This window comes from Fomitopsis serialis (genome assembly GCF_022376445.1).
Source record: "Fomitopsis serialis strain Sig1Antser10 chromosome Unknown B0H18scaffold_116, whole genome shotgun sequence".
Classification (NCBI taxonomy): Eukaryota; Fungi; Basidiomycota; class Agaricomycetes; order Polyporales; family Fomitopsidaceae; genus Fomitopsis; species Fomitopsis serialis.
This window is the reverse complement of record NW_025955076.1, coordinates 105,689-131,179: the sequence shown is the minus strand read 5'-3', so window position 1 is coordinate 131,179 and position 25,491 is coordinate 105,689. Positions and strand designations below refer to the sequence as shown.

At 58.0% G+C, this 25,491-nt stretch overlaps 11 protein-coding genes across 11 annotated transcripts; 5 read left to right on the top strand and 6 right to left on the bottom strand.

Moving 5' to 3' along the window:
- Window positions 1-19: 19 nt before the first annotated feature.
- B0H18DRAFT_1124185 (uncharacterized protein) lies at window positions 20-391 on the bottom strand (the record flags this gene model as incomplete). The annotated part of the gene is made up of 3 exons (XM_048034811.1): window positions 20-37; window positions 85-285; window positions 347-391. The coding sequence occupies 3 exons, from the start codon at window positions 389-391 to the stop codon at window positions 20-22; spliced, it is 264 nt and encodes an 87-aa protein (XP_047887786.1).
- Window positions 392-767: 376 nt separating this feature from the next.
- B0H18DRAFT_1124184 (uncharacterized protein) lies at window positions 768-1,569 on the top strand (the record flags this gene model as incomplete). Its single annotated transcript, XM_048034810.1, has 3 exons — window positions 768-874; window positions 929-945; window positions 1,001-1,569. 3 exons carry the CDS (start codon window positions 768-770, stop codon window positions 1,567-1,569), a joined length of 693 nt encoding a protein of 230 aa, XP_047887785.1.
- Window positions 1,570-2,077: 508 nt separating this feature from the next.
- On the bottom strand, window positions 2,078-3,843 carry B0H18DRAFT_1124183 (uncharacterized protein; the record flags this gene model as incomplete). Its single annotated transcript, XM_048034809.1, has 8 exons — window positions 2,078-2,288; window positions 2,336-2,499; window positions 2,538-2,623; window positions 2,673-2,738; window positions 2,802-2,891; window positions 2,957-3,052; window positions 3,104-3,252; window positions 3,437-3,843. The coding sequence occupies 8 exons, from the start codon at window positions 3,841-3,843 to the stop codon at window positions 2,078-2,080; spliced, it is 1,269 nt and encodes a 422-aa protein (XP_047887784.1).
- Window positions 3,844-6,484: 2,641 nt separating this feature from the next.
- B0H18DRAFT_65098 (uncharacterized protein) lies at window positions 6,485-7,177 on the top strand. The gene is made up of 3 exons (XM_048038956.1): window positions 6,485-6,563; window positions 6,633-6,683; window positions 6,747-7,177. The coding sequence occupies exons 2-3, from the start codon at window positions 6,642-6,644 to the stop codon at window positions 7,092-7,094; spliced, it is 390 nt and encodes a 129-aa protein (XP_047887783.1). The 5' UTR covers window positions 6,485-6,563; window positions 6,633-6,641; the 3' UTR covers window positions 7,095-7,177.
- Window positions 7,178-8,204: 1,027 nt separating this feature from the next.
- On the top strand, window positions 8,205-9,982 carry B0H18DRAFT_1038242 (uncharacterized protein). The gene is made up of 9 exons (XM_048030432.1): window positions 8,205-8,430; window positions 8,486-8,554; window positions 8,608-8,990; window positions 9,045-9,062; window positions 9,124-9,297; window positions 9,344-9,433; window positions 9,489-9,546; window positions 9,597-9,706; window positions 9,740-9,982. Exons 1-9 carry the CDS (start codon window positions 8,367-8,369, stop codon window positions 9,908-9,910), a joined length of 1,137 nt encoding a protein of 378 aa, XP_047887782.1. The 5' UTR covers window positions 8,205-8,366; the 3' UTR covers window positions 9,911-9,982.
- B0H18DRAFT_1038241 (uncharacterized protein) lies at window positions 9,983-13,529 on the bottom strand. The gene is made up of 9 exons (XM_048030431.1): window positions 13,222-13,529; window positions 13,000-13,173; window positions 12,544-12,640; window positions 11,616-12,486; window positions 11,297-11,560; window positions 11,067-11,238; window positions 10,787-11,007; window positions 10,543-10,708; window positions 9,983-10,486 (listed from the first exon to the last, which is right to left on the bottom strand). Exons 1-9 carry the CDS (start codon window positions 13,488-13,490, stop codon window positions 10,282-10,284), a joined length of 2,439 nt encoding a protein of 812 aa, XP_047887781.1. The 5' UTR covers window positions 13,491-13,529; the 3' UTR covers window positions 9,983-10,281.
- Window positions 13,530-15,977: 2,448 nt separating this feature from the next.
- B0H18DRAFT_1124179 (uncharacterized protein) lies at window positions 15,978-16,646 on the top strand (the record flags this gene model as incomplete). Its single annotated transcript, XM_048034808.1, has 2 exons — window positions 15,978-16,208; window positions 16,263-16,646. The coding sequence occupies 2 exons, from the start codon at window positions 15,978-15,980 to the stop codon at window positions 16,644-16,646; spliced, it is 615 nt and encodes a 204-aa protein (XP_047887780.1).
- A 294-nt stretch (window positions 16,647-16,940) lies between these two features.
- On the bottom strand, window positions 16,941-19,107 carry B0H18DRAFT_884723 (glycoside hydrolase superfamily; the record flags this gene model as incomplete). The annotated part of the gene is made up of 6 exons (XM_048041038.1): window positions 16,941-17,447; window positions 17,503-17,952; window positions 18,007-18,345; window positions 18,791-18,873; window positions 18,940-18,959; window positions 19,013-19,107. 6 exons carry the CDS (start codon window positions 19,105-19,107, stop codon window positions 16,941-16,943), a joined length of 1,494 nt encoding a protein of 497 aa, XP_047887779.1.
- Window positions 19,108-19,627: 520 nt separating this feature from the next.
- Window positions 19,628-21,733, top strand: B0H18DRAFT_64965 (glycoside hydrolase). Its single transcript, XM_048038955.1, has 6 exons — window positions 19,628-19,793; window positions 19,843-19,862; window positions 19,922-20,004; window positions 20,054-20,150; window positions 20,205-20,893; window positions 20,949-21,733. Exons 1-6 carry the CDS (start codon window positions 19,702-19,704, stop codon window positions 21,390-21,392), a joined length of 1,425 nt encoding a protein of 474 aa, XP_047887778.1. The 5' UTR covers window positions 19,628-19,701; the 3' UTR covers window positions 21,393-21,733.
- A 382-nt stretch (window positions 21,734-22,115) lies between these two features.
- Window positions 22,116-24,476, bottom strand: B0H18DRAFT_1215066 (uncharacterized protein; the record flags this gene model as incomplete). Its single annotated transcript, XM_048036612.1, has 8 exons — window positions 22,116-22,266; window positions 22,299-22,393; window positions 22,451-22,527; window positions 22,594-22,861; window positions 22,923-23,006; window positions 23,065-23,317; window positions 23,379-23,835; window positions 23,888-24,476. 8 exons carry the CDS (start codon window positions 24,474-24,476, stop codon window positions 22,116-22,118), a joined length of 1,974 nt encoding a protein of 657 aa, XP_047887777.1.
- Window positions 24,477-24,669: 193 nt separating this feature from the next.
- On the bottom strand, window positions 24,670-25,260 carry B0H18DRAFT_884744 (uncharacterized protein; the record flags this gene model as incomplete). The annotated part of the gene is made up of 4 exons (XM_048041039.1): window positions 24,670-24,747; window positions 24,798-24,938; window positions 24,990-25,124; window positions 25,183-25,260. The coding sequence occupies 4 exons, from the start codon at window positions 25,258-25,260 to the stop codon at window positions 24,670-24,672; spliced, it is 432 nt and encodes a 143-aa protein (XP_047887776.1).
- Between the last annotated feature and the right edge of the window lie 231 nt (window positions 25,261-25,491).

Genomic DNA, 25,491 nt, shown 5'->3' with positions numbered 1-25,491 from the left:
CGATGCGGGAGCCATTCCCTCATAAGTCCGCCTGCGTCTGCGAGAAATTAGCACGGCGAAAGGACGACCAGCTATAACACGCACCGAGCCGGCCAACCTGGTCTTCGCTCGTTTTCGGGCATGCCCAGGAAGTAGGTGCGCGTTTGCAGGGTCCCCAAAGTCGAAGTTCGGAATGTCGTCGACTGCTGGTTCCGATGGAAGTGGCTGCGAGGACAGACCGGTCGTGGACGGCCCAGAGGCAGATGGCCCGGCGATGGGTGCATCGATTTGGTTCCGCCTGTAAACCTTGCGGGCACCAGTGAATATCGTTCCTCGTCGACGTTTCGGTAACGCGCGTGCGCATCACCTTTGCCCGCGGCTTCACTCCGGCCTGTATGATACGTCGCGACATCGTGGGATGAGCAGAGCAGCGATGGCAAAGCCAACCGTGTGATTCAAACAAAATTGTGACGTGGCAGCTGCTCCCTCGCCGAACCCAGTGAGGCGAGACCATTGGACGGCCGACCGTCGGGTGAAGGACGCAAGGGCGCGACGGGTCGTTATGAATACGGCCTTATGCGCTTTCAGTTAGACCGTACAAAGACCGCAATCGATTTCCAGACGGACTCCCAAGCGCAAAAGTTCAAATACATTAATGCCCGCGCGCTGAAACACTACACTACGTCTACGCCGCGGCAACCTGGTAGCGATGCCTGTGCTGCTCACAAAGGTCCGTCACGTACCTTCGGACGACCTCTGCCTGCGCAGGCGTCGCGGACACGACCTGCATGAGCCAGGAGAATACCTGGCCCGTCGATCGCGACCACAGGAGCTTCGTCACCGTCAAAACCACTCCATCCGACCTGATAAGCGTCTCCGGGCTCGCCTTTCACAAGTGAGTAGAAGAACAGGCCGCAAAAGTACAAACTCACCATTCGCTCGCGGGCAGCTCCCTGCGCTGGGCGTGTCCGGGGAACCACGGCTGCATGTCCTCAATGATCCAGTCAATCCGCTCAAACAGACCCTCCAGCCCGATGGAGCGCGACGGCGTTGCGATGGCGCCACTTGGTCTATTTAGACGGGCTGCGGCAGGTCGACAACGGGGATGGAGGCGGCGGAGTACGGCGGTGGTGGAGGGTCGTCAACGCAGGCGTCATCCACGCCGGTCTGCGTCACCTCGGCACCAGACGGAGGGGTGGTGGAGGGAGGGCGCGGGCGACGGCCGGAGGTGCGAGAGAGGCCGGACTGACCGTGAAGGCCGGACAGAAGACCGTGCTGGCCGCGGAGGCCTCGGCCGGAGGGGTCGTCGCGCCGCTGGACTGCCAGGCTTGGGGCGAGGCCACGCACACCCGCCCCGCCGGGTTTGAGTCGACCGTGCACGCAGCTGCGGGAGGGACGGGCGCGGGGGGTGTCGCATGGAAGGCCGTGGCGCGTGGGCCAGGACGGATTGCGCGGGGCGCGTCAGAGGGCGAGGGCGTCGCGGAGGTGGCGGGAACGGCCGAGGCGGACGGCCTGAAGGAGGCGGGGCGCGAGGGCCGACAGGAACGGCGGGAAGACGGCGAGGGGATGGGCGCGACGAAGCGGGCATGAGTGCGGGGTGGGGGAGAGACGTTGAAGTCCGGTTGATGGACTGGAGGCTTAAGTGATGGGCAAACCGCGCAGCCACAGGCCGCGCAGCCACCATCAGAACCAGTCACATGCCGTTCAGACGGCCTGTGATCTGATCATCTCGGCGAGCGCTCGAGGATCACGGTCTTCGATTGCTAGCGCCCGCGGCCTCCCGGCGCCTGCACGGCCTTCCGCGCTGATTTTCGAAGACCGGGCTGGCGCGGAAGCCGCACGAGGCCTCTGCCTGCACCTCGGCGGAGACTGCATTCGGCACGCCGCCGAGATAGAACGGCATAAGGCGGAATCTTATGCCTTTTAGTTGACAGCCGGTAAGTTGGGCAGCATTTCGTTTGCGCGCATTTCCAACGTCGTACGCACTATGCCGGCCTCTGAGTCGGTGGCCTTGGAGTCCGGAACAGGCGCGTTTTGACGCATTTGCCACACTATGTACATTCGATATTGAATACAATACGTACAGAATGTCGCATATTCACGCTGGTGGCGCGTACGCTCCCGGTGCGTGCGTCATGCCGCTTGTTGACCATAGGTGGTGCACGATTCGATAAAGCACCACCTCCTGCTCCGGGTGCGCCGCCACGACGACCATCGACCACACGAGCGGAGGGCCCCTCTCCCGCCAGAGAATTTTGTACACGTGGACCATGGGGCCCACGCGGATTGCATCTGTTGCATGCCTTCGTCTGCGCAAAATGAGTACGCGGGTGTAGCCATGAGACCGGGCACTCACATTGAGTTCGTCGGGTCGGGCACCCCGCGCGAGTCGCCGTGGTAGTGCGGCTGCATGTCGCGGACCAGCTCTATCATGGTGCGGAGGAGGTCACGTAACGACACCGTGGCACGGGTCCAGGGTCGGTTGTAGTCCGGACGCAGGTATGCCGGCCAGGTCCACTGCTGGTGGAAGTCTTGTGCCCCGTACAGGGCGGGGGAACCGGAGGAGGCGACGCATCCCAGATCTCGCGAGGAGCGCCGCCTGCGAGGCCCATCGGGCTCGCTGCAACAGGCCCAGTCGCAGGACCTTGGACATGGGTGAGATGGGAGTTGGGAAGCAGGGCCCGGACGCTCACCTTGCTCAGGCGCGTCGCGCGCCGGCAAACCAGGCTCCGCAGCAATTGCTGAACCAGCGTTGCCGCCTGATACGCGTCACGCAAGGTAGGTCAGTAGTTAGTGGCAGGGCGTGGAACGGAAGGGCGCACCAAAGGCGGTGGCCGCAAAACCATCCCCCGCGACGGGATCTGAAGGCGGGGGAAGCGCAGCAAAGGCCGTCGGGGCCGCGAGGAAAGCCGCTGGACCGCGCGCAGTGCCGCGACCGGGTCACTCAAGCCAGCTGGGGAGTCGGAGCGATTGAAACGTGAGGGCGGGGAAGACATGATGGCTTCAAGGGTGGGGGAAGAGATGGAGGTGCGGAGGACGGGCGAGTATATGTAAGGCGCGTTAAGCGACCACTCTGCCGGTGCGGCAATCTAATCTGATGGGAAGTGACTCACCAACGACTAACGGACGGCGTGTTGCGCAAGGAGCTGGCCAATGAGAACGCTAAATCGAAAGGCAGACGGGAGGGAGTACGCGTCGGGCGGGCGCTTCGGAGTCAGCAGGTACGGACGGAGGCTCGCGGGAGCAGCGGAGCGCCCCTGCGTGAGCCCAGGGCTGTTATCAATGACATATTCGTTCGTTTTATGCCTCACTCATCGCAGTCTCCGCGAGCTTCGGAGGCGGTTGCGATTTCTCCAGGCAAATCCGGATCCGCGCGGCCATTTCCGAAAAGGCCGATCAGATCGCGCGTCCTCAATGGGAGGCCGCACCGTGCCCAGCAGCCAGGCCGCAGGCTTACGCCTGCGGTCTCGGCTGGCCTATGGTCATGCAGACCGCCGACATTACCCAACCGAGGGACCCCCTGCCAGCCGACCCATCCGACGCAGGAGGGGACAGCCGACATTGGAAAGGCGGATGGTGTGGCTGCCCGACATCGGCGTGTCCGATGCATATCGTGCAGCCCGACCGCGGCCACCCGATGCTCATGGAGATATCCGATGTTGGGTACCGAATGAATTCGCCCTGAGGTTGAAGAGGCGGAGCGGGAGGCCGGCCGACCTCGACTGCCCGATGAGTATGGGGCCCACCGACATCGGCCATTCCTATGGTGTTAGGGGCACCCGACGTCGGGTCGCCGGTCTTCGAACGTCTTAACAGGAAAGGCCGCAAGGTGCACCCATCCGACGCCGGCCAACCGATGGCCATAGATGCATCCGAGGTCGGTTGCACTATGCTTATAGGGCAGGTGTAAAAGCCGTTGCGGTCTTATACCAGCCGATGTCGGGTACCCAATGGGGATCGGATGGCTCAGTAATAACAGCTCGTACTGTATACATTACTATGCTACACTGACCCGTCGGCCGTCCCAATGACTATGGACGCAGAAGACCGCCGGCTGCCCAAACCCCATAGGCGGAAGAGGACGCATCGGCCGGCGTCGGCTGCTCGATGGCATGGGCTTAATGGATGCCTCGGCTCACTAATGCTCATGGGCAAATGCGCTGAATGGGCTCTATGCCGGCTGGGAGCCGATGATGACACAATTACTCAACGTGAGTCTACGCTGATCGTGAGACTATTCGAGCTGACGCTGATGGCTTTACCGTACAGTGCGCAGAAAAGGTCACGCTGTGGGCAATCAACACCATCCCTCACCTACCAACGTACGTCGGGGAACGCGTTGCACTACTAGTGGATGCGTTTCCGTAAGGATTTACGGACGTCTCATTCACTCTAACTGGCTTCAGGCGGAGCCTGAACGTGTTTTAGAGCCTTCCTCCAAATCCGTAACACATGTTTAGAAGCCAAGACACGTATTCTGCACCTGCTAACGTGGCTTCCCTTGCATACTGGTGTGCCCCGCACCGCGAAGAGAAGGTATCTGCGCGATGATACAACTTACAAGGAGCTGCGAGTACTTATACAGTCACTTCGAGCCATCGAGGACTTTGGCAACTATTCAGTCACTGCATGTAAGTGCTGTGCCTATATAATCATTCATCACACGAGGAATGACTGGTATTCGACAACATCTGAATCAGAACGATGTCATTTTGAAGCCTCCAAGTTGTTGCCACTGTCTCTGCACAGTGAACGACCAGCGCACAGACTCTAACGTCCGTGTGCTCGATGTTCACGAGGGGTCCGCCGAGGCGCCCGTCGAGCAGTGCGAACCTCGCGCGCGTACAGAGAGGGGCGATTCCCGTCTCCGGATGTAGAACGTCGATGATCAGACTGAAAAGGCGCGAGGAGGAGAGGGCGTCACAGTCAGTGGGAAAGCCCAGTGACTGCGGTAGAAGTCGACGACGCGTCCCTACAGGGAGACGGCAGCCAGAGACTCCGTCAGCGAGAGACGGACTCGAAGAGAGAACGTACCTCTATGTACAAGCCCGGGGGTGGCAAAGCCAGGCATGGGCGGAGGACGCGCGAGAGAGAGGAGGCGAACGTGCAGATGAAAGTGAAAGACCCTGAGTCACCGTGAGCGTCCATTCGAAGTACGCGGTACGTGCAAGCATGAATATGGACTTCCGTAATCTACTGGGCGGCTACTCTCAGGCTACGACGCGTGAACAAGTGCGGATCGCGATCCAGCTCCCCCTTATACGCCTCCCGGAAGGCCTGAGTCCGTCAGGCCTTCAGGCCCTGTTCAAGAGCCCTAACACCGTGAGCATTACTATAGGTTTTGAGCGCCTGTTGCATGACTTGTGGTGGGATCGGTGGCAGGGGCGAAAAGCTGTTTCCACTCTGCCGGAGACCGGGCTAGGAAGCTCGACCTGTAACCTTACCTGCCCAAGTGCACACCCGCCAGCGAGGGCACGGGCTCCGCACGCGTGAAGGCAGGTGCGCGGGTCCACGGGCAAGTAGGAGAGCATGAGCCCGAGCGAGCAGGTGCGCGGGCAAGTGGCCAATCGCGTGGGCGAATTGGTGAACAGGTGGGCGGCCGGCCAAGCGGGTGGATGAGATCACGGGCGAGAGAGGGTGAGGCGGGCCGAGGGCGAGAGGGAGGGCGAGCGTGTGGGCGGGCAAGCGGGCGGTACATAAGCGAGAGCGCGAGGGCAAGCGGGCGAGGAGGCGAGGCCGGCTGGCCGGGCCATCAAACGAGTGGGCGAGTGAGCAGGCAGGCGAGCTAAGTAGCCAGAGGGCAAGGGCAGACGGGCGGGCGTGTGGTGGCAGCCGTCTAGGTGAGAGCGGACGGGCGGGTGCGAGCTACCAAGAGCGCGAGCGGGCAAGAACACTTTATAATATATTCGAGCAAGGTCAATGTGGTGCTCTTCGTGTATCAAGGCATTTGACAGCTACTCACATTCACTTTGTGTTCAAGTACATACTTAGCAAAGGCAAACTAGGTAGTGTTATGCCACATTGATACTACTCGGTGTAGTGCGTATATCGTGAGGTCAGGCCTGTGTAGGTCTTCCCTCGGCTTGCTACCCAGAGGATGAACCAACTGTAGTGATCACTCACCATATCAGACATTTTTCAATTGTGACGCGCATACAAAAAACGAAGCACAGTACGCAGTCTCTGCCACGATCCAACACCCAGCAACACCGGAAAAGGTAATCCGGCAAATGCCGACACACAGTGAAGCCTCCTACCACCTCCTACAATCGACTCTAGATGTCGCATCAAGTAAGGGGGTCCGAACCCCCTTGTTTGATCGTCGTGGTTAGAGCAGCGTTCACGACGTTTCAGAGCTAGACATTTGCGCGCCTGCAGCAAAATATATTTCCCGTTATCTTGATCCCAACGCCGCTGCCGGCATCACGGCCGCCTTTCCTATTGCAGTTATCGGCCTTCAGGATATTCATGCTCAACCTGTTTACGGCGGGCCTCACGGGCGCTTCTTCCAGCTCATTAGAGGTTTAGAGCCATCAAACCGCATCTAAATCCTTACGGAAACGCATCCAGTAGTCGGCGACGCGGTAAGTGCACGCCTTAGTCATGAAACCCCGTCAAACCGAATCAACATCTGACTCTCCTACCAATGACAGGCACATGCGATGACCCCTCATCAGGCTTCTGGAGCGGGTCAAGCAATCGAGGTAAGCCCGCTCTATTCTCACTATCCTCCCAATGCACGAGGCCCGCCTCTAACATCCACTCAGGACGGCTTCGTCCTCGCTAGCCTCCTCGCAGACCCGCGCGCGACCCGCGAGACGCTCCCGCACGTGCTCCAGGCGTACGACGCCATCCGCCGCCCTTTCTCTCAAGACATCGTGCAGCGCTCGCGCACGTCCGGGATGCTCTACGACTTCCTCCTCTCGCCGTCCGAGGCTGGCGGCGACGCGGTGGGCGTGGTGGGGGACTCGGCGGCGGATGACCTTGCTAGGAGGAGTGCGCTGGCGCAGCGGCTGATGTTGTGGACGAACCAGACGTCTATCATGAGTGACAGGGATCGCGCCTTGCAAGCGTTGGATGCTGCCCTCGCGGCGGAGTCTGGAAAGGTCGAGTAAGTTATTTTGCATCGCGAGCTGCGTGATTGTGATTTCACGTCTCTAAATGTATGTGTGCAATTCGAGACTCGTGACATGCCGTGGCTCGCTGACGCAAATTCTGAAGCATCAAGGTGCAGTACATGAGGCCTACCGCCTTAAGGGCTGCCGTGGTTTCAGCGAGCAACACAGCCACACTTCCGAGTCGTTGTCTGATGTCTCTCAGGTGACTAGACTGAGGCTGCTCCAGATTATTCCGCGCAAAGGATCATTTGCTACGTGATTTTGAAGAGTTCGACCATCCAGCGGACACTACGAATCTGCATATAGTCAACCAGCAGGCCGATGACTTGTAGAAGCAAGTACGAAAGGTCCGGGCCTGCGGCGGCGCGCACCAGTGCCGGATTTGGCAGTACAATACTTGCCTCAAACGCGCGGCGTCGATTCTGCGACTTGCCACTTATCCACTACACGGGCCTAACTTGTACTACACGTTCTCGTATACGCTACTTATTTCCCGTGAGCGCAACTCGCTAGGGAAAGTTGGTCGTCATGATGGCGCCGTTGCCACCTCATCCGCGATGCGAAGTTATGTCTGGTGAGTGTCATTCTCGACGGAATGAGAGGCCCGGATTGCTTACCGTGGACCTTGTGTCTCGGTACGCGTTGCATTATCAAAGAGACTCAGCACGCATTCTTGAATATGCTCTCCACTGCGCAGTCATAGTAAGTCGGCAGTGTTCTCTCGGAGTCCGAGACAGGTGTTGATGGCACTCTTGCAGATACTTCACACCTACGACAGCGCCAACCAGGCTGGTACGCGGTGAAAGTTTGAATCCCGATAGTTGAAATCATGACCTCACTTCGGGATGTGCCCCTCGCTGGGTCGTTTCAACGGTCCATCACGTTTCAGCCGCTTCGCGTATCGTGCAGAACTTGTCCACAAGTCGTCGATGAATATGTACTTCCCGTACAGCATCAGCACCCATGTATCCGAATCATCCTACTAGTATCTGTCACTAGCTCCTAGTCGCATTTTGAATCTCCTCATCTCTATAACAATGGACCCTCGACTCAAGGTGGCAATTATGTGAGTGACGGGCTTATACGCGCTAGAGAGGACGCTCACTAAACCCCTGTGGAAACAGCGGCGCGGGAATCGGAGGTCTCACTCTGGCCATAGCTTTGCACAAGCTCAGCCCGAACATTGGCACTGTCGACATTTACGAGGCCGCACCTTCGTTCCCGGATATTGGCGCTGGCATCATACTATGGCCTCGAAGCTGGGAGATCATGCAGGCTCTCGGTTTATCTGACGACCTGGCCGCTGTCGCCTCTGGTCACGTAAAAGACGGCAGTGAGCTGATTGACAATGTGTGATCCTAGGATTCACTCAGAGGATGCTCTCGTAGGCCACACCATGCACATACGAAAGTCGGACGAAAAAGAAGACATCACGTTTGTGCACATGGAGCAGTCCGGTGCGTACGGCTCTGTCCGGTACACATGTCCGTTGAACACCTCTCGTTACTAGGCGGAACGTCTTTTTACCGCTCGCATCTCCTGGGATGTCTCAGGAAGCATGTCCCCGATTCGTGCCACATTCACTTCGACAAGCGGTTGGAATCATACACAAAACTGCCCACAGGTGACATTAGGCTGATCTTCACGAACGGCACCCAGGCAACCCATGACCTCGTTGTTGGATGCGATGGCGTTAGATCGACTGTCCGTGCGCTCCTCTATCGTTCGCTTGGTGAGGAAGCAGAGAGGGCCGGTGAACAGTCGAAAGCGTCGGAGTATTCATCCAAAGCGGACCCTGTTTGGAGTGGAAATGTAGCCTATCGTGGCCTGGCACCACGAGCGGTACTCGAGGAAGCCGTCCCAAACCACCCTGCATTCGCGGGCGGTGTCTTTGTTGGTCTTTCTCTTAGATGAAAGAATCTCGGGTACTGAGACGTGATGCAACAGTTGCTAGGAAAGGACAAGGTACTCATCCATTCCCAGCCGAAAATGCTCTACTGCCCCGCAGGTCTGACGCTGAATCCAGCACATCATCCTCTATCCGATCGCCCAAGGAAAGTTTGTCAACGTCGTCGCCCTAGTGTCAAGACAGAAGCTAGAAGGAACGCAGTACGCGGCGAGCTGGATACGAGAAGCCGGCAAGGAAGACGTCCTGTCCGAGTATCACGGCTGGGAACCCATGGTCAGTGCGACACTCAAAGTAAGTCAATGCACCTACTCGGTCTATCACCTCTTACCGGTTGTAGGCGATGGAGAGGACCGACCTCTGGGCCATCAATGTCGTGCCCAATCTGCCTACATACGTCGGCGACGGCATAGCCCTGGTCGGCGATGCGGTACGCTGCAGCCACTCGTTCAACGACGCGTTGCTGATGAGGTCGTTTGAGACAGGCCCATGCCATGACCACCCATCTGGGCGCAGGAGCCGGGCAGGCTGTAGAGGTAGGCCGTTCTTATCTGACGAACATTCCGGTGCCATTCGCGTCGTTCTATACCCAGGATGCTTTCGTACTTGCCAGCTTGCTAGTGCACCCCACTGCGACAGCCAAGACCTTGGCCACGCACTGCGGGCCTATGACGAGGTTCGCAGGCCGCTCACTCAATGGGTCGTCGAGCGGTCACGAGAGTGAGGCCTGACGGAGGAGTTCAATATGCTGCCTTCGACAGGAGACGAAGGCGTGAGGGATCCTGAGCGCGATCTTCAGCAAGTGGTGGAGCGGATGAAAGAGCTGTTCTCTTGGGCGAAGGAGACTTCGGCCATAGCAGATCGCGACAAAGCGATGGCGATGTTTGAGGCAGCCCTCGTCAGCTGAACTACCACACTGTCGTACTTCATTTCGCTTCTAAAGTATTTCGTGCAACTTCCCAATACCGACGCCTTCAGCCAAATGCGGGCTTGCAGGACCCGGTGGTCCGTGAGATCGGTTGCATGATACGTGCAGTCCAGAAGAATTACAGCAGTTCTGTCGACTTCGACTCCGACACGAGCACTCTACTACAGGTATACATCGTACACATCGCCACCAGAGTATAAGACACAACATAACCGGAACTTCAATGCAAAGCGCAGAACGTCTAGTTGTCATGGAAGGGTAAAGGCCAATCCTCAATCATGCGACATAACTCATGTACAAGAAACACATTAATCCATCCACAAGACCACGCCGAGCTCGTGCGCACCCCGTCACTCGTCACTACCCGCGTCCGGGCCCTCTATATCCGGTCCTTCCTTGTCCTTCTCAGGCCCTGGTATTGATTCGACCTCCTCGCCCATGCTCCGTTCTCGCTTGATGTGCTCCGCGACGATGAGGCCCGTGCGCTCGCCCGTCAGCGGACTGCTCTTGAACCTGAGGCCCTTGGGCGCAGTCATCGACCCAGCGCCGCAGACGCTGCACGCCGCTTCCGTTCGAGCATAATCGCGTGCTCCAACGAAGGCGACGGGGACGTGCTCCGCGAGGCCGGCTTGCTCGACGCGGCGAGCAAGGGAGGCGCGAGACTGGTAGACCCCGACGGTCCAAGACGGGGAGAGCTGGTGGGGAAAGCCGAGAGCGCGCGCGAGACTCGAGGTGGACGATCTCCGGCACGGCCGCAGGAACAGCAATACTGTCCGCCTTAACAAGGCATCGGAGGCGTCGGGCGGAGGGTCGTTATTCACCTGCTCTACCAGTATGCCGGGGCCAGGTCAATACGCGTGGGTTCAGGAGACTCGACAACCTCGCCCTCCGGGACCGGAGCAGGCGTGCTGTCTCCGTCCTTGGGACGAGCAGCGGTCTTGTCTCTAGGTGTCGGTGGGGCACTCCGAGAGCGGGATATCTTCCCGAGGGCCATCAAGTTCAGCGGGTTCAGGCCGCGCAACGCCGACGGTTTCACGATGGACGGCGGCGGAAACTTGTAAGGTTGGCCGGGAACGCTGACGGTCTCCGCGGCAGACGAGGGTGGTGAGGACACAACGACAACGGGCGCAATCACCGCTTGTCAGCGTCCGCAGAAGCTACTAGCTGAGGAGCAGAGCGCCTGCGACGAATCACCGCGCCTCCCGGCATCTTGAGCTTCTGCGCCTTGGGCTTGGACTCGCCGGCGTAGGCCAACTCCGGATGTCCCTGAGGATCAAACTCGTCGTAAATCTCCTCACCAATCAGCTCTGTGAAATCAGACGACGTCAGGATATACGCAATCAGAGAGGAGGCGTGGCCTCATACCTTCAAGGACATCTTCGAGTGTGATGATGCCGAAGGGCATGACCGCCGGGTCCACGCTCTGCAAGAACTCTTCCGCATTCTCAGTCGACAGCACAGCATCAGCGGGCATATCTTGTTCCCGACCCCAGAAGCCGCGGCCCGGCGGAACAGACAAGCCCGGCAGCCTGCTCTTGCTCTTGCTGTCCTCCTTCTTCTCGTCCTTGCCATCTGAGGTACTCACGGCACCCATTCCAAGTCGACGTCCTCCGGTTTCGCGGCCTTGTGCTTTCTCCTGCCCCGACCCCGAATGCGCGCATCTTTTTCGGGCGCGGTATAGCACCCTCCTCCTCGCTGCCGTCACCGTGGCTGGACTCGCGAAGAGTCGTAGCATTTGCGCTGCCGGTGCTACTGCTCTTGCTCTCATCGCTCTTCTTGCGGCGCAAGTTCCAGCGCTTAGGCGGCGCCGCGGCCTCATCATCGCTGCTGGACTCGTCCTCGCTGTCCGTGTCGCGGATCGCGGACCGCAGGCGCTGCGTGAGGCCCTGCTTGACGGCCTTCTTGACGCTCTGCGCGCGCTCGACACTGAAGCGCGACACGATCGCGATGTGGGAGCGGCCCTCCTGGAACTTGTCGAGGAGCCCGAGCAGCGGCTCGTTGTGCGGCACGATCGGCACCTTGTTCAGCGGGATCTTGCGCACGGGCGTGGCATCCGCGGGATCTAGCAACACACACTGCTTCACCAGCAAGATCCCAATGATCTTCTTTGCCTTGATCGTCTTCGCGCTCGGCGAGGCGCCCCCCGCGCTCGTCAGAGCCTCAGCGGGGTCCTTGGCGCCCGCCTTGCCCGCCTCTCTCACAACAGGCGTCCCGGCGACCGCCGTCGGGGCGGGGATGTCTACCTCCTCATACACCGGCACACGCGAGTGGCCCGTCTGGCAGATCTTCCGCAGCGTCTCGTAGTCAAGCTTCGCGTCGATGCTTAGCATGAACACATTCTCAATCGACGTCATTGCCTGCTTTACGACCTTTTCCTGCAGATCGAGCGCGCCTCCGATAATCGTGACGGTGTCCTTCCTTAGGTCTCCGCCGAGCTCACCCACATCAGAGTGCATTGCGATGAGCTCCTTCAGCTCCGCGCGCCGGTAGATAATACCATGGTGGGGGCCGAGCGCGAACTCGAGGAGCTTCGCGACGGGCCAAGCGACGATGGCCTGCCATTGCGATCTTTTAGTGTGCGACATTGATAGCTCACCGAAGAGAGCACTCACAAAGGCATAGATCAATATCTGCACTACGCCCGCCATTTTGGCGCCAAAGAACAATCCGTAACGCGTACACAGCGACTGCGGGATAATCTCAGAGAAGCTGTAATCGATAACGATGGTCAGTATCATAATTCAGTCGAAGTCGCAAAGTAAATATGACGCCTGTTCAGGACCAAGGTGAAGATAGGCCACACTGTGCCTCCAATCAGTGAGGCTCCTTCCCGTTGCGCGTCTCGCTGTACAACCGAGTTTGGTCATAACGCTAGCCTTCACGATGCTTACAGGCACCATGAGACGCGCAGCCGATCGCGGAGACACGTATCACGTGGCTCAGCGCGTGTGCAGTGACGCGTCTGGGCGGCCCCGAACATGGACCCGTGAACGCGAATGAATGGGACAGTGACGAATAGCGGCTGGGAACGGAGGAAAAGACCAGACGAGGCGAGACGTGGCACTCACATCACGACGAGCGCGGTACTGACGACGACGGCCTGGACGCCACCGCCGAGGACGGGGTCCGCAATAACAGGCAGGGTCTCGTTCGTGATCATGTTCGCGAGGAGGAGCGTGACGAGGAGCAGGTGCCCGTTCTTGCGGATCGGCTTGATCCTGTTGGCATACTCCTTCTGCTTTCTGCGGCGGCGGTCAGCGGTGGCTACGCGGATGAGACAATGGGCTCACGCAGTGCCACTGATACTAAGCACGTTCAGCTGGGTCTCGTCGAGCGACATGTAGCCGAGGGTTAGCCCGGCAAATATGCCAGACAAGATGACGAGCACGGGGATGAGAACGCCATAGGCGGCCTTCTGGCCAGTAGAGAGGCTGTCGCGCTTGGCGAGCTGGTGAGTGCCGTGGGGGTCGCTGCGAAAGAAGGGCACATGCTGCAATGCGGCGGAGAGAGCAGGGAGGAGGAGTCGCTGCAGATGGAGGCGAGTTGTGGTCGGTAACATTCGACGGGCGTGGTGGTAGGGAGAGGGAGGCCGGCGCTCTGCCCCGCATTAAGTAACTCGCGCCAACCCTGCCGCCTAAAGTCTATCATGCGCCGAACCGCTTGGCAGATAAGCTCCGGGGTTCTTCTTTCAAGCTCCGAAATGCTGCGATGTCCCACGCTTACAGAGTCATTCATATCGGTCGTTATAACTTGTGCGGCGTTTGCCACCGGCAACCCGGCATCCGCGATCGCACTGGCGCAGCGCCGAGAACGCTCTGTCGTTGTGTACGCTCCTGTACTGACCATTTCCGCCATCTTGTCCTTCACGACAGTCCTTTTGTCTTGTGGCTTATTCCTCACCTTATTAGCTCGATGCTTTCAGAAAGATTGGCAGTTGCTCTGCCTTCCTCAAAGCAGTGTTTGTGCGAGTCTACCACGGGACCAATTTCACCATGTACTTACAGTACGTCATCCGTTCCGCCAGGATCCCCAGTTGGTAGCGCCCAGCTGTACGGCAAACCCGAGTCCTCCGGATTCCAGCGTGCAATGCCGTCTGAGCACCATTGATCATCGACATGTAAAAAGTGACTGTACATGAGTTGCAAGCACAGTGATCAAAGATAAGTGAGTCCCCCAGCGAGCGCTGATGTCATTCAAGCAAGCGTCTGTGTCGTACTTATCGCAGCCCAGCGCAAAGTGAGCGCACGCAAAACTGTTGTCTGATTGCATCTTATACAGTATCTCTGCACAGGCTCGCACCTACTCACGCATAATTGCGAGCATGCTGGTTATGTTTACTGACTGACGATGTCTACAGGTCAGTACAATGCGTCAGATTCCGCAACTGTGGCACCATTACCATATCTGGCTTACCCCGTTGTTCATGTTGAAGCGCCCATTGACTTCGTACCGACCATTGTTAGTTTGATTGACCTTTCTCTCATTGCATTGGCACTCCCTCGAACTATGGTTTCGTCGCGATTCCGTGAACAGGAACCCAAGCTCCCCCCACCCGTCATAAGCTGTGCACTTCCTCTGAAAATTTCCACCCCTCGTCCAGCGAGAGTACCACCGGCATGAAAAGCATGCCGCCAGCATTGCATCCTCGACTCCGCAGCAAGGGTCATACCTTGTCATACCTGCTCCCCAAAATCCTCGTCACCTCTCGAATCACCTTGACCGAATGTGCTCTCGCTGCCCACACAAGTCTAATCCTCTCCACTAGTGCGTCGAAGGGTGACGCCGAACGGCGAGAACTCCAGTTGGACCAGCCCCGAGTCCGAGCCAGGACTCGGGCCTCAGGACTCTGTATCCGGGCTCTTTCAGAAGGTCTCCTGCGATGACCTGGAGGCCGTCTGGAACGTGCTGGAGCAGCGCGAACGCACAGCTTCAAGCTTCGCGCGGGGCTGTGGGAAGCCTCGCACTCCGACTCGCAAGCAGTAACTTTACATACTAGTGAAGCCCTCGACATGTTTCTCCCCGTGGATTGCACCCGCACTATGACCTCGAGGCTCCGAGTCCCCGGCGGCAGTCTGCTCCTTCGTGGCGCCCCCCGGTCGATGATTGCATGGGTTATCGCTGGGAACGATCCGGTGAACCCTGCGAGTTTGGGCGATTTCGACCATGCCTGGGGATGTGCCCGGCCCTCTAACGGCAATCTGCCTGCGTATTCACGCACACATGGACCCGACCTTCGGCGCCGAGTAGCTCGGGTCCTCATAAAACTTCACAGGGTGTTTTCGGACTGCTTATTTGCAGCGTGGACTAGGCGTCATGCAGTGCTTCGCTACATCACAGACGTTTGTCTTCAGTTGCACAAGTGATTGAAAAGTGATTGAACTCTACTTCATCACGCCAGCCTTCGAGTACTCACTATGCACCCGGTAAGAATAGCAGGCCGGCGGGAAATGCTCATAGCAAAGGTGTATCTCCGGTACCAGTATCGACTGAATTGTCCGACGCATGCGCACGCAGCCTGACGAAGTGGAAGAGAATCGAAGCCTGAGCTTGATGTGTATACCTATCGCGGCTCGCTCTGTATGTCACAGCAATGTCCTACCCATCTCCTCTCGCCCCCTTCTCGCCATGGGCAACGTTCACCGCGCAGGGAACTCCGTCGCCCCAGCGGACACTAGAAGTACGCAATACTGCGTCCGCGTGGCCAATCCGCGCGTGCACACGCTAGCGCGGAGCGGTCAGTAGCACGAAAACTTCAACTTAGCTTCAGAAATGGCTGTGGTGCTTTGGGCGATCTAGAGGGGTGACGCAGCGCGATGATACCAGAACGGCGCCGCCGAGCACATCCAAGCCGCACCCAAATCTATCTGCTCTGATCCAGGAGGATGGGGCATGGACGATCGGGCTGAGCCGCTCTGTGGTATATAAGCAGAGGTTTCACCCGCATTGATGTCTCCCCGTTGCTTTGCCCCCCTCGAGCATCACCTGCACCCTAATACTCACGTATAATCCAGCGACACACCCTTTCTCTAGACTAGTACCTACCACGATGTTCTCCACACTCATCTCCCTCTTTGCCGCTACGAGCCTCGCGCTCGCCTTCCCTCTCGCACCGCGCACCGGCGCCTGGTGTGAGGGTCTCGGGATCACTTACGACACTGCCTCCAACTTCACGCTCGCCGCGCTCAACACGACGCTGGCGAATGCCAACTCGACTGGCGCGCCGCTTGTCGCTGGGCAGAACGGTGCGACGGACGGCGCCGAGTTCGAAGTGCTTTCTGTACGCCACACGTCCATTCTCGCTTCCATATCCATCTGACCATGTTATCGATAGACCTGGGCGACCTACCCGTACCTGGACTTCCCGACGATGTCGCTCGACTCGGGCGTCCTCATCCCTAACTCGGCGAACGGCGTGCCGTCCTACGACATGGCCGCCTCCGCCGGGCAGCCGCTCCAGTTCTTCACGACCTCGCAGTCGCCGTCTGGGCGGGTCGCGCAGATCTACTGTGCGATCGTGGACACCGACCCGGACTTCGAGGGCCCACCGACGCTCGCGGTGAACGGCGACGCGGACGGCTTCGCGCTCTGCATGAACGGCGACGGGCCGTACGCGCAGAACAACGTCGTGTGGCGCCCGACGGCGGACAACAACGGCGCGTACCTGTACGAGACGTGCTACAACGTCACGCTGCAGATCGTCGGCGGTAGCGCGTGAGAGAGGATTCATATGGCGGACAGTGATCAAAGAAGGGACAATCGGACTGCCTGAACTGAAAAGCGGACATGTAAGCCTGCCTAGACACACGGACACGTTTGCGAATTGGGACTTGAACGGACTTCGACCCTTAGAATAGATCTCGGACTGCATGGACTACGTACCTTCTCCTCTTGTCGAATTGTCAGAAGTAGTTCATCGTTCCTCGCTGCGTCTTAATACCGACTCTTCCACAGGACATCGATAATACCGAAGCTGTTCGCAATGCTGAGAAGCATAGCATCTCCTAGCAAGCTATGTTCCTTGGTCTTCGAGCAAAAGGCACGTACCAAGCATGGTAGCATGTGTCATCCACCCCAACGCCGACTGAGTGGCCTGCGCCCTGAGCACGCGGTTCAGGCCCTCCCTCTCCACGCAGTTCTCAAACTTGAAGCTCTGCGCGACCCTGTCCAGTTCTTCCTCTTCCATATCGCGGAAGTGCTCCGCCCATTCCTTGACCACGAACTCGCCGACGAGGATGTTCCGCGCGAGCACCTCCATGCGGCGCGGGAGTGTCCAGATCGGGTACGGGTAGAGCCGCTGGTGGTCCTCGTCCGGCACCTCCTTGCGGATTAGCTCGACCAGGGGGTCGTACACGTCGCGCACGTAGCGGTCGTCCGCGCCCCATGCGTCGACAGCGAGGCGGTACTTCTTGTGAAGGTGCTCCTGGAAAAGCTGAATGTACGGCGTCGAGCGCGAGACGTGCACCATCCCTTGGTATCCGATGTCTTTGTAGAGCCAGATAGACCAGCTCAGACGATCCTGCAAAGCGATGGGAGTGAGCAGGGTAGCGCTTGAAAGTATAGATAAACTGGACCTGGTGGTACATCTCGAGCTGATCGTTGAGCACAGCGAAGCGCCGCTCGTTGATTGCGTCCGTCTCGTCTCCCTCGTACTCCCGCCGCGCATACACAGGGCCCCACTCGCCGTTCCAAACGCACAATCCCCGCACGTCCATCCACTCGCGCTTCTTCTCGTAGCTGCGTCGCATGCGCCTGCGCTGCTCCTCCGTGCGCGTGTACGGCTCAGGCGAACTCGGGAAGCCATATAGCGAGTAGTCATGGATGGCGTAGGCCGCGTTAGGCCAGCGCGAGCCCGCGTCGTCCGGGAAGCCGCTGAAGTCAGACGCGAAGGTGTTCCCGTCGAGGAAGAGGGCGTGGTTGGGATCGACCGAGCGGATGGCAGCGTGTACACGGTCGTAGAAAGCGACAAGCCCGCTGTGTGCCGGGTCTGCGGGCTCGTTCATTGGGTTATATCCCGCGACCCACTACGAACGAGTCTAAATGAGCTATTGACTAGGTCTGTTCGCGGTAAAGCTGACCTTCTCGTCCTTGCAGTGTTTCGCTATCTCGGTCCACAGCCATACCAAACGATCCTGGAAGTCCTTGTGGATCCAGAACCCGGATATACGCGCGCCGTGGTCGGAGTGCCAGCCACCGTTTTGCCCTCCCGGGGCAGTGTGCATGTCGAGTATGGTGTAGATGCCGTGTTTGGCGCATGCGGCGATCGCGCGGTCGAGATGCCTGAAACCTTCGGGCTTCAACACGCGTGGATGCATGTCATCCTCAAAATGACGGTAGCTGATCGCGATGCGGATGCAATTTAGGCCCAGCGACTTGAAAAAGCCGGCGTCGGGCTCGGCGAAGAAGTATTCAAGGAACTGTTACAAGGAAGTGCGTGAGATACGTAGTCTTATAATCGACCGCGATCGGAGCACAAAACATGGTGTGAGAGTCGAAAACCCCGAACATCGCAGCGAGGTATCGCTGAGTATCGGTAGTTAGTGCCAGGCCCTGCCCGCTCGGCACATCTGGCATGTCCAGAATGCACGGCTTCGACTGGGTGAAGCTGGGCCTCGACGCACGGCCAATACTCCTTCTGAAGTCTAGCAAACATCGTGCACCGAACTAGCCTGCACTGCACACTCGCACACAAGCCCAGTCAGTCATTTGAAAGAGCCTCGCGTTGTAGGCGGAAAAGAGAGGGACCATATAGCAGGACCCTGAAGCACCGATTCCAATGAACACGCTCCGCTTGCCTGCACATGCGTCGGGCACCATGCGAAGACACGTCTCAGCTGACGAGGATGCTGAACTGAAGCTCACCTTGTCAAAGAAGTGCTCTGCCTTCTTCTGTCCGATGACCTCTGTCAGAGCTGCCCGAATCTGATACTCACATCCCGGGAACCCTGTCATGCGCGAATGCGCTCCGTTCAGTGTGTATGTCGCGCGCATATATGCATGTCTACGCATACCTGAGATGAAGTTCTCCATTCTACGTGGGTGTTACTCGCAGCCTAGAGCGAAAGCGAGCACGATGGGACTCACGTCATCCAGCCTCCCAAGCCTGCCCCGCGCAAGATGACTTCTTCACCCTCTCCGTCGACAATTCTAGTACCCTCGATCCGGAGGAAATTCGCCATTGCCGTTCTTCACTCGCTTGACTCGACAGCAACGGACCATGACCTCGCTCGTTCCTTATATTGGTGGCACATTCGAGTCTCGACTCACACTATAGATAACGGGCAGTATCTGAACGCCATGGAGGAACACATGATGGTTTAGACGTCCGTCGAGCGGTGTATCGACGGCGGGAGGCTGCGCGCCGGAGAAATGCTCGTGGTCAGGTTGCGGTCACTGGTCATCGTGGTCAGGGGAGCTGGACAAGAGAATTCAGGGGCAATTTCCTAGCGATAAGCTTGGCAATACAAATCCTTTCCAACACAAAACATCTTATGATGCTAAAATGCGGTCTGCTGCTTGCTCGCTGCCCACCATGCCTTTGCGCTGCTCGTCGTCGACACGCTGGCTGCTCATATCGATGCGCTGCAAACGCAGCACCTTGACGACTACTACGACCCCTTCAAAGAAGCCAGGAGTTCCTGAGTGTCGGCCGGGCTTACTTCGGCAGTAGATGCGGACCGTCTGCAGGCTTAGCGTTCAGCTGCCCAGCATGGTCCAACCCCCTCGGGCTATATAGCATGGGGTGAAGGCTGTCGAGCCCCGTATAATCCACGATGGCATACATCAAGGTTTCCGGGACTAAGCTCGTCGATCAGAACGGGAAGGAAATCATTCTGCGCGGTGCAGGCCTCGGAGGATGGATGAAGTGAGTGCACCGTCCTGTTTCGTACGTCTGGCTGCTGATCACCTTACAGCATGGAGAACTTCATCTCCGGTAACGAGTCCCAAAGCTATTGTCGCTGGATCGCCGGGTTGTTGACTGACATGCTACAGGATACCCCGGTTGCGAGTTTCAGATTCGCGCTGCCCTCGCCGAAGTAGTGGGAAAGGAGAAGTCTGAGTTCTTCTTCGACAAGGTACCTTCGCTATACCACGATCGCAGGGCTAGACTGATTAGTGGCGCAGTTCCTCGAGTACTTCTTCTCTGAAGCCGACGCAAAATTCTTTGCCAGCCTTGGGCTCAACTGCATACGTATTCCGTTTAACTACAGACATTTCGAAGGTGATTCTTTTGCGAGCACCATAACACCCGGTACTCAGTCCTTACTTGTCGTAGATGACATGAATCCCCGCGTGCTCAAGAAGGAGGGCTTCAAACATCTCGACCGCGTCATCGATATATGCGCGAAATATGGCATTTACACCATTCTCGACCTGCATACGGCGCCCGGCGGGCAGAACACCGACTGGCACGCAGACGCCGGCACGCACATCGCAAAGTTCTGGGAGCACAAGGACTTCCAGGACCGGACTGTCTGGCTCTGGGAGGAGCTCGCGAAGCACTACGTCGGCAACACCTGGATCGCGGGCTACAACCCGCTCAACGAGCCGACGGACCCCTATCACACGCGCGTCGTGGACTTCTATGACCGCGTCTACACCGCGATCCGCGCGATCGACCCGCACCACGCGCTCTTCTTCGACGGCAACACGTTCGCGTCCGACTTTTCGCACTTCGGCGACGCGCACAAGCGTTGGGACAACTCTGCGTACTCGATCCACGACTACAGCGTTTTCGGCTTCCCGAGCTCGCCGGAGAAGTACGTGAGCAGCGAGACGCAGCAGCGGCGGTTGCGGCGGAGCTATGAGAAGAAGCGCGAGTGGATGGACGCGCGGGGTCTGTGCGTGTGGAACGGCGAGTGGGGCCCCGTGTATGCGCGCCGGCAGTACGAGGGCGAGCTCACGGACAGCATCAACGAGGAGCGTTACCGCGTGCTCAAGGATCAGCTCAACATCTATAACAAGGTATGCTTGACCAACACCCATATTGCCTGCAGTATGATTGACTCCCACCTTACAGGACCGCTTGAGCTGGTCGATCTGGACGTACAAGGACATCGGCTTCCAGGGCATGGTCTACGTCAACCTCGACACGCCGTACATGACGCTCTTCAAAGACTTCCTCGCGCAGAAGCACCGGCTCGCGATCGACGCGTGGGGCGCGGACGACACGCACGTCCGGCCGGTGTACCAGCCGCTCATCGACCTCGTCCAGAAGGAGATCCCGGCGGAGCACCAGAACCTGTACCCGTTCCCGGTGTGGAAGATGTCGGACCGCGTCGGCCGCCTCGCGCGCAACGTCCTCGTTTCCGAGTTCTTCGTGCGCCCGTGGGCGGAGCACTTCCGCGGGAAGAGCCTGGAGGAGATCGATACGATTGCGAGGAGCTTCAGCTTTGAGAGCTGCTTGCATCGCGACGGGCTGAATAAGATCCTGACGGACAACGCGAAGCTTGTGGCGGAGTGATTGTAGAATCGAAACGACGTGAAACATATCATTCTTTCAAGGAGTGAGGATGTGAGCATGGCATACATACCTTGTCCCTAGCCTGAAAGCTCGGGGATGCACATAACTTTGAGCCTTTCCTCGTATTCTCAACCTTGTATCATACGACAGTCGCTGGCAGCTAAATCAGGTCTACTGTAAAAACGGGGTAGTTCAATTAGCAAGGGTAGCCGCAAACATGGCTGTCGCTTTGTCGCGATCCGCTATGGCCAAGGTCTCCTTCGCCTGGAGGACAACTCTGTGATCCGCTTCACCGCTTGTTGAAGATCGCCCTCAGGATTTCTAACGCTTTCGCCTCAAGTTGTCGAAGGCGGAACATTGAAGTCCTCCGTCAGCCTACACTCTCACGACCGCTCGACGATGAGCGGCCTGCGTACATTGTCGTCCGCATGAATGCAAAGCATCTGCAGGAGTGCCATCAACATCTGCGTCGAAGACTCGGAGAACACTTCCGACTTACCGTAGCTGTCAGTAAGATCGATGATCAAGCAAGTACGTTGAGTCTATCTTTCAAACCAATGCATTGCGTACTGCCAGTGGGACCCAGGGTCTATAAGCGATCCTGAGTCTCACTGGACACTCACCGCGCACTAATCACTAGATGACAATACATAACTTCGCATCGCAAATGCGAAGGCTGGCAACAGCGAGGCCCTGCGGCCAAATTTCTCTAGCGAATTGCGCTCACGGAATGTCGAAGTGTATACAGTGAGAACAGTAGTTAGACCCGTGGATAAACAACAAGGAAGAACCGCCCAATGAGCCCCACCGCGCGATCTTGTGCGCGTCAGTTTCAGGATCTCCGGAGCGCGCAGAGTAGAAAAACTCGTCTACTCTGCCCAGAGAGACTAGGTCAGTTCTACTTACTCCCAGATGTTGTCATCATATCTACGCCTTTCGTCAGGGTCTGACAAAGTAGTGTAGGCCTCCGTGACCAGTCTGAACTTCTCTGCGACTCCTCCCTAAGAAGTCCGGTTTCAGCTGACAGGAGTGTCGACTCCGTGCTTAATCATACTGACCTTGTCCGGATGGTGCTTCAGAGATTGTACCAGGTACGCCTTGCGGATATCCGCTGTCGTGCAGCCCCAGTCAACACCTTTACAGCGAAAGGTGGCAGTCAGTCCTGACAGTTTCATCTGTTCCCATCTCAGGCCAGACGCACCTAAGATCTCATACCAATCTTTCATCTTGTTTCCTTCCTGCGCGCCGCGCTGCTCCGCGTCATCCAACTCGCTCTGCACCGTCCATCTATCCGCCACACCTAGCTGCGTCGCATCCGCTTGTAAGGCCGCCTTGAACTCCTGTACGGCAGACTCAAACAGCTCCAGTCCGACGTATATGCGGCCACGGGTGACGGTGATCTTGACGTTGTCCGGATCCAGCTTCCCGGCTGCATTCACGTCTTTCAGCGCGTCGGTCGGATCCCCAGTCTGTGTGTCACGTTGTTGATCCGAGAGTCAGTACCATTGTTGACTTTAGAGAGTCACTAACCTTCAGCCTTGCCTTGGACCTGTTCAGGAGCAGAATCGCGCGGATACGCCCGCCGAGCCCTTCCTCTTCCTTCTCAGCTACAAGCTGCATACGACAAGGGTGAGTCATGGCGCCCACTACATACGGTGGGCCACAAACTGACATTAAGGGCGCTCGTCCACTTTTCGATCGCACCGCTCGAGTCGCCGGCCTTAAAGCGAGAGTTGCCGTCTTTCTTGAATTTCATAACGGTCTTGAACCGCGATCGCGCCGTCTTCGCCTCTCCGTTGTCGGGATCGAGCTTCAACGCGGCATTGATCTGGTTCAATGCTTCTCCCAGGTCGGCCGTAAGGAACAAGACCAGGGCGTGCATAAACAGGGCTTCGACAGACTTTGGGTTCGTCGCCAGGTTTGCGCTATGCTCCGTCAACTTGAGCACCAGCTACAGAAACCCGAGGAAGAGCCACTCACGACGACATGGCCAACGCCTCCGTCCATTTCGCCTCCGCAACGTCTGCCTCGACTTCCCAGCAACGCATCATCACGGGAAAGACTCCACCGTCCTCCCTATAAGCCTTCGCACACGCTTCGTATGCCACCCTCGCCGCCTTCCACTGCCTGCGCGCCTTCGCGTTTTGGTACGCCTCCACGCTGCTCTCGATCGCGGACAGGCGCTTCTTCAGCGCGAGGGCGACCGCGTCGCCAGGGTCGATGGACAGCGCCTCCCGTATGGCGCACATGGCAGGCCCGTGCGACCCCAAGCATAGTCGGCAGCGAGCGATCTTGACGAGCACGGGCGCGGCGGTCATAGGCAACGCGGCCTTCAATAGCTCGTGAGCGCGCTGGAAGTCGGCCAGCGCAGCGGCGTGGTCCTTCCTCAGTGCATGCGCATCTCCGCGGCTCCTGAAAAACGCAGCGGCGTTCGGGTCTTTCACTGCGCACCATCCTGATCAACATTGTGACTGAATTCGAGGGGCCCGACGTACCGATGCACTGGCTGAAGAACCGTATCGCTTGCTCTGTGCGCCCACAGGACAGGGCGGTTTTACCGCGGTTCCACAGAGCCCTTGCTGTTTCGTCTCGCGAATACTCAACCGACGTCTGCTTCTCATGGGCTCGCGTCCGCGTGCACGCCGTGCAGGCGCACGCAGGCCCATGACCAGATTTCGTCCCGGTAGATGTCCGAGGAGTGTTGCCAGCGCCTGGAGACGGTAGGTTCTCTTTCTGTGCACGCTCATTGAATCTGGCTCCCGTGTGTTTACTGCCGTCTTTCCTGACCAGCTTGCAGATGGAACACGTACAAGAGGCCTCGTGCGCTCTGACTTGGTCCGTATTGGCGTCATCTTGAGCGGGCTTCGGAGGCGTCTTCGTCGCTGACGGCTGTTCTTGTCCCTTGTGTCTCTTGACGAGATTGCATTGCATACACCTACAAGTCTTCTCATGATCAGCAGCGGGGGCGGGTTCCCCAGCTACATTGGGCGTGGGCTCTGGCTCTGGCTCTGGTTTTGGCTTCGGCGCCTTTGGTGTGTGTCCTTCAGGACGTGGTGGCGGGTCGGAGGGTTGTGCCTCGGGCATAGCAGATGACGCAGGCGGTGCGTTGCGCTGCCATCCCCTAAATGCATGGCCACGGATATACGTTGTAAGAGCTCCTTTCGTGGATGCAGCGAGAGTGAACCTTACGGAGTCTCTTGTTCGGTTGCGTATCGGGTTTCGGTAGTTGGTTGACGACCTGTGGCGTTGATTATTTATTGGTCCAGCTCTCATTCTGCTATGTGATGCAAGAGGCCTCACCTCCCTTTTTCTTTCCTGGGCAACTGGTCGCAATATGACCGATGTTCCCGCATATCTGCTCTGAAGTTAGGAAGGCAATGAAGGTTGACTAACGCGCCCACTCACAAAGCAGATGGACTTGATGCACTGTGTTATGGTGTGGCCCTTCTCGCCACACCCATAGCAAAAGCGTCCCTTCCGTCCGCGGCGTTTTGGACAGCCTGCGGCTTGGTGTCCTGTTCCACCGCATATCTTACATTTCCATCTCTGCATGTGCCCTCAGCATGAAAAGATCACCAAATTTGCGCGTCGACGCACCTCCGTGTTGGTACATTCATTACTCTGGTGACCTGTTTCCTGACATAGGTAGCATCGCACTTGAGCCTCTCGCTCTTGCCTCGTACACTCCCAGAAACTATGGCCGCGACCGGCGCATTTGTTGCAAACCAAATCCTAGGTCAATGCCGGTGAGTAAAACGGCCAGCGATGAGACGATTCGAACTTTACCCACTTCAAGCTTTTCGCACTCATGTGGGGCGTGACCCGTCTTCCCACACACTCCGCATTTTCTGTTGTTAATTCGAGGCATTAGTCAGGCGCGATTATCACAGACGACTGTGAGCGGCGGTGTCAAGCAGTTAGGTTGTCACGGCGAAGAACGAAGTGGTCTGATAGCAAGAGGTTGGGTCCGAGGACCTGTGGGCATTGTGGTATCTTCGTTGCCACGACGTAGGTGTCATCCGAGCGGAGGGCCACCGTCGCAGCGAATGAGATGCGGTATGAAAGACATGAGGGGGGCACGAGGACCCCTCTGATCATG

Bases quoted from the DNA above. Each gene is read 5' to 3' on its own strand.
- B0H18DRAFT_65098 (XM_048038956.1), top strand. From the start codon at position 6,642: ATGACCCCTCATCAGGCTTCTGGAGCGGGTCAAGCAATCGAG. The intron at 6,684-6,746 runs GTAAGCCCGCTC...ACATCCACTCAG, and splicing joins GAGCGGGTCAAGCAATCGAG to GACGGCTTCGTCCTCGCTAG.
- B0H18DRAFT_1038242 (XM_048030432.1), top strand. From the start codon at position 8,367: ATGCAGGCTCTCGGTTTATCTGACGACCTGGCCGCTGTCGCCTCTGGT. The intron at 9,547-9,596 runs GTTCTTATCTGA...TTCTATACCCAG, and splicing joins GCAGGCTGTAGAGGTAGGCC to GATGCTTTCGTACTTGCCAG. The intron at 9,707-9,739 runs GTCGAGCGGTCA...GGCCTGACGGAG, and splicing joins GGCCGCTCACTCAATGGGTC to GAGTTCAATATGCTGCCTTC.
- B0H18DRAFT_1038241 (XM_048030431.1), bottom strand. From the start codon at position 13,490: ATGTTACCGACCACAACTCGCCTCCATCTGCAGCGACTCCTCCTCCCT. The intron at 11,239-11,296 runs GTATGAGGCCAC...CTGATTTCACAG, and splicing joins ACTCGAAGATGTCCTTGAAG to AGCTGATTGGTGAGGAGATT. The intron at 11,008-11,066 runs GTGATTGCGCCC...GGAGACCGTCAG, and splicing joins TCTGCGGACGCTGACAAGCG to CGTTCCCGGCCAACCTTACA.
- B0H18DRAFT_64965 (XM_048038955.1), top strand. From the start codon at position 19,702: ATGGCATACATCAAGGTTTCCGGGACTAAGCTCGTCGATCAGAACGGG. The intron at 19,794-19,842 runs GTGAGTGCACCG...ATCACCTTACAG, and splicing joins GGCCTCGGAGGATGGATGAA to CATGGAGAACTTCATCTCCG. The intron at 20,894-20,948 runs GTATGCTTGACC...CCCACCTTACAG, and splicing joins AGCTCAACATCTATAACAAG to GACCGCTTGAGCTGGTCGAT.